The sequence below is a fragment of the Echinops telfairi genome, unplaced genomic scaffold (assembly GCF_000313985.2).
Source record: "Echinops telfairi isolate 266 unplaced genomic scaffold, ASM31398v2 ScPeMD7_18;HRSCAF=68, whole genome shotgun sequence".
NCBI lineage: Eukaryota > Metazoa > Chordata > Mammalia > Afrosoricida > Tenrecidae > Echinops > Echinops telfairi.
Window position 1 is genome coordinate 90,851,485 of NW_022103915.1, and position 5,595 is coordinate 90,857,079.

The 5,595-nt window shown below is 36.8% G+C and overlaps 1 protein-coding gene across 1 annotated transcript in view; it reads right to left on the reverse strand.

Annotated features, from left to right (window-relative positions):
- LOC101646510 (rho GTPase-activating protein 11A) overlaps nucleotides 1-5,595 on the reverse strand; it is a 96,652-nt gene that overhangs the window by 77,385 nt on the left and 13,672 nt on the right. The window contains exon 7 of the mRNA XM_045287671.1: nucleotides 1,180-1,254. Within this exon, the coding sequence (XP_045143606.1) occupies nucleotides 1,180-1,254 (75 nt within the window). The remainder of the gene's footprint in view (nucleotides 1-1,179; nucleotides 1,255-5,595) is intronic.

Consider the following 5,595-nt stretch of genomic DNA (forward strand, 5'->3'; position numbering starts at 1 on the left):
TACAAATGTTTTATATAATTTCTTCTCATACAGTTATGTTATCTAAAAGAGACAAGGAGATGAGTTTATAATATCAAATACATGCTATACAACTAAATTAACACCATGCAATTACTTAAAATGAAGTACTAAACAGAGGCAAGATTGTTAAAACACAGTAACTTAAATCAGTTAAGACTGAAAGATGACAATATTAAAAAAAAAAAGCAAAAACGCGCTGCCATCGAGTCGACTGCAACTCACAGCAACGCTATAGGGCAGGGCAGGGCTACCCCCGTGGGTCTCTGAGACTGTCACTCTTAAAAAAAAGAACTCACTGCCATCAAGCCTACGCTGGCTCATAGCGATTCCCGGTAGGTTTCCAAGACTGTACCTCTCTCTATGGGGTTGTAGAAAGCCCAGTCTTCCTCCCATGGTGCTGCTGGTCATGTGGATCTCAAGCCACCACAAAACCACTATAGCACCAGGGATCCCTGGTGGTTTCCAATTACTGATCTTGCGGTTAGCAGCCCAACGCATAACCACTAGACAACCAGGGCTCCCACATATTCACTGCTATCAAGTGATCACAGGAGATGCATGATTAAAGAGTTAAAATAAAAACTGATCTAAGTATTGTTTTTGTTTCATCATAATTGAATGTTAACTTCCATTAACTTCTTTAATATGGAAAATAGAATAACAGGTAAGCTTGTTTTTCTACTAAGGTGAATACTTTGTAGTCACATAAACTAGGATAAAAAATTGTCTTAACAGAGGCTTAGGTAGAGAGCAGATGTTTTGAGAATGATGAGGGCAATGAAAGTACAAATGTGCTTTACACAATTCATGTATGTATGGGTTGTGATAAGGGTTGTATGAGCCCCCAGTAAAATGATTAAAAAAAATTGTTTTAAACCCAAAAATGAAGTTGTCTTGAAATGTACATGCTTTGTTGTAGGAGTATAAATAAAGATAAGGAATACACCAGAGCTGTTTTCATTCGCTCAATAGTATTCAAATTACAAGCAGCAGAAAAGCATAATTAGACTAAAAGGTAACATCAGACTAAAAGAAATACTTAGCTAGTCTGATAGCATAGTATAACACCTTTATAGAAAATATTTGAATTTGATTAAACCAAATAAGTTAGGTGATTAGTATATGGAAATAATTTACATAAATGTATATAATACCTACCAATTCTTCCTTGCTGAGGCGTGTAAGAGGGCGTTCTGTTAGATTTAAGTTTATTTAGTGCTCCACTAACAAAATCTGAAATGCAAGGCACATATAATCAAAAAAATCAACTTAACATTTATTTATCTTTCAATATAATCTATACTGTAATTTGTGGTTTTAACATCTCACTTTACATCAGCATATACATTTAAAGTCACTGAGTATTATTGAAAAGAAACTATTTCAAAATAGGAAATCTAAGGGATATAATTTTATTCCGTTCTTCATTTTCAATCCCACAACCCCTCAAAGAACGGAAAACAGACATGGATACAGAATGAAGTGTAACACAAATATATATAATAGACATAGGGTATGGGAGAGGTAATCACTGCTTATTAGGGTGAAGGGAAAATGGCAGTGAGAGAAAGCTTTACAGAGGAAGTAAAATTTTGACAGTTCTTTGAAGAATTCATATAGCTGATTAGCACAGAAGTCAGTTCTTTGTGGATAAAATGGACAGAACTTTGGCTAGACTGACAAAAGATGCAAATACCCTAGATAAAAATGAAACGGGGCATTACAACTGACCTGATAGCAAAAGAAAATGATGAGAGAATATTATGAACGACATGGCAGGAATATGGATAACTTACAGAAAGAAAGTCATGAACTAGACAGATTCATGAGGCAAGTCTACCAAACATTTGAAGAAGAACACAAATACTGGTGTTTTTAAAATATATATTGTGAATTAGGTTGTGATCTTACATTTCAGACCATCCATTTTGTATTCAACAGCTAAAAACTACTTACCAAAATCTCCCAATAACTTATCCTACCACCAACACTATTTGTCAAGGCCCCTAGTACTTACCCTATCCCCAAAACTGTTTAAATTCTTTCAGAAGACAAAGAAGGAAGGAATACTCCCTAATTCATTCAATGAAGGAAACAACTATGGTACCCATGTTAGACAAAGACACTACAAGAAAAGAAAATAATGGGCCGATATAACTTATACATTTAGATGTGAAAAACTTCAGCAAAATACTAGTTAATAGGTTCCAAAAGCATATTAAAAGTCACACATGGCCAAGTGGAATTTATTCCAGGAATGCAAGGATGGTCCAACATTAGGATATTAACATAATACAACCTATCAAGAGAAGAAAGGAAACAAGCCACATGGCCACCCCTATAAATACAGAAAATCCAACTTCTTTCTTGATAAAAATCTTAAAGAAGATTGGAATAGAAGAGAAATTCTTCATTATGATTCAAGCCAAAAGCCAACATGACACCTAATGGAGCGCTTCCTCCTTAAAACTGGTATCAAAACAAGGATGCTCGCGTCTCCACAGCTCTACTGAGTCCTAGCCACAGCACTAAGACAAGAAAAAGGAATAAAAGGCAAAATTACTTCTAATCGCATATACAGAAAATCCAGAGTCTACAAGAAAACTTCTAGAGCTAATATACATTGAGGAATTTAGTAAAGTTGTGGGGTACATGGTCAACAATCAATCAATCTAGGGGAATAAAAAATCAGTTAGATTTCTATAAATCAAGAGTGAGGAATTTGAAAGGGAAATTAGGGAGTTTCATGTACAATAGCATCTAACATAATAAAATATCTAGAAATAATTCTAACCAGGGACGTGAGGGCTAATAAAGCACCGCTGAAAAGAGATAAAAGATTTAAATAGGTAGAAAGATGCTCTGTGCTCATAAATTAGAAGACTTATTAAATTGTCAGTAATGCCCAAAGCAAGCTAAAAATTCAATTTAATCCCTAACCCAAACTCAAGTAATCTTCAAATTTTATGAAATGGGAAGAGGTTCCCAGTAGCTAAAGCAATGAATGTTGAAAATGACCAAAATAGGAAGACTTACACATCCTTATTTTTTTTTTTAACATTTTATTAGGGGCTCATACAACTGTTATCCCAATCCATACACACATCAATTGTGTAAAGCGCATTTGTACATCGTATCTCAAAACATTTTCTCTCCACTTAAACCCCCAACATTAGGTCATTTTTTATTTTAAAACATATTATAAAGCTACAATGATTGAAAAAGCCTGTTACTAGTATAACAGGTATATATATGTATATATGGCATATATATATGCCACTGGCATAGAATTGAGAGTTCAGAAATAGATCCATACATTTATGTGGTCTCAAAAAACTCAAGAAAAAGAAATTCCATTATCTTATCATTCCATTTTTGCATGAACTCTTTGAAACCCCTTCATATGGTCAATTGCTTGTTAACAAAGGTACTATAGTAAGTCTATTTAATGGGGAAAAGAATCTCTTCAATAGCGTGGTGGGAAAGTTGGTTGCGCATGTAGAAAAATGAAACCAGATCCATGCTTCCCACTACACACAAAAACCAAATCCTGAATGGATGAAGAATCTAAACATGTCGATTTTAGCTTTAATCATGAAACTCTGAAGAAAGCCCAGGAGCAGTGCTGTCAGGCTGCATAGTGAGACAAGCACATGCAGCAAAAGACTAAATAAGTACATGGAACCTCATAAAAATTAAAAACGTTTGTTTACCAAAGACTACCAAAAAAGTGAAAAGATAAGCTACTGGTGAGGAGAACATCTTTGGATACCATGTATCTAACAAGAATCTAACAACCAAATGAAATATAAACCAACAAAAAGACAAGCAAACATAGGTAAAGGAGTCGACTAAACATTTCACCAAAGAAGGCATTTAAATGGCCACCAAACACATGAAAAGATGCCCAGTGACATCAGTCATCAGAGCCACAATGGAATTCTATACACCAGGATGGCTGCGCTGACCAACAAGGAGAAAAGAACAAATGTTAGCGATGAAGTAGGGCGACTGGAACCGAGACGGCACAGGCCTCTCAGAAGAGTGCGGTGTCACGCCTAGGTAGCTAGACAAGACTTGAAAGCAGACTCAGACACTTGTACACCAATGCTCACTGCAGCTCAAAGCGGCAGACCTAAATGCCCACCCACGAATGAGTACATAAGCACGTGCGATACCAAGGGGTTTCAAAAGGCTCACGGAAAACTATAATCAAAAGGTAAGCGAACTATTCCTTTTCTTTCACAGCAATGTCTCTAGGACTACAATAACGCAACTCCACGCATGAACTGTTAAAGACCTGTCCTACTTTGCCACTCGGAGAAAGGTTTATATGCTTATATCAAGGCTTATATGCTACAGTATGGATGGAGTTTGAAGACATTACCCTGAGTGAAGCCAATTAGAAAAGGGCAAATATTGGGTTGACCTTATTAATAAAGGCAAGAGGAGGCAAATAAGTGTATACAGACCCAAGTTTAATAGTTGTTAGCAGGAGAAAGCAGGGGTGATAGAAAAATCACATTGGATAAGGATAGGGTTGCAGTCAATTTGTGTAATTGCTGTCAGTAACCTGCAACGGTTGTTTGATACATTTAAAACAATGACCAAAAAAAAGTAAGTGGCGGGTTTGGAGCTTTCAGGTTTCATGGGACAGCACAGGTAACTGGCGTAATACTGTGTTTAGTGATTCTGTTTTTCCTCAGTTTATTGTGTAGTGCCTGGTGTTGGAAAACCTTATAGCAGCCATTCAAGGAACAGCAAATGGTGTCTATTCACATGGACTACTGCAGAGTCAGGAATGTACGGCTCATGGCTGCAGAACAGCTGCCTCCTGGGCCACCAGACTAGAACTGGATGGTGTCCAGCTACCATCGAATATGTCAATCAGATTCTAGAGAAGATACTCATCAAAAAGGGGAAAATACAGAATAGAATTTCTCAAATTCTCATAGATTTCCTGGTGCCTTGGTGGCTGGGTGAACTCTGGAAACTATTGCCCTGAAATAATCTTTAAACCTTAAAGAAAATTATTTCTTGAGGTGATCTTAAAACCAAATAATAGTTAAGCTTAACTAGAAAAAGGTCTGCTTTGAGCTCTTTTAAAAATTATCTGTATGGGATTAAATTGACAACAGAACCTCAAAAAAGTACATAGGAACCTTGGGGGGCGGGGGTGGTGGTGTGCATTTGTGTTCATGAGGGAGGGACAACTGGAAAAGGAGAATTAGAATGGCTGCATATCTATAAGAATGTACGGAGGCCAACTAACAGTTCTTGAACTAACTATAAGCTTTTCTTTCTTGCTGTGTTTTGTTTACTGTCATTGGTTTGTTGTTGTTTTGCTTTATTTTGTTGCTTGGTTTTGCTCTGTCTTATTTTTGTGCATGTTATTATCTCTGCGGGTCTGTCTAAATAAGATAAGCTGGATGAACAATCTGGAGGAGAAAACAACAGGACCGACAGTTCCTGGGGGACATGGGAGAGCGGGCAGTGGGGGGAAAGGTAATGGTGTTAACAAACCTAGGGACAAGGGAACAACAAGCGATCCAAATCAGTGGTGAGGAGAGTATA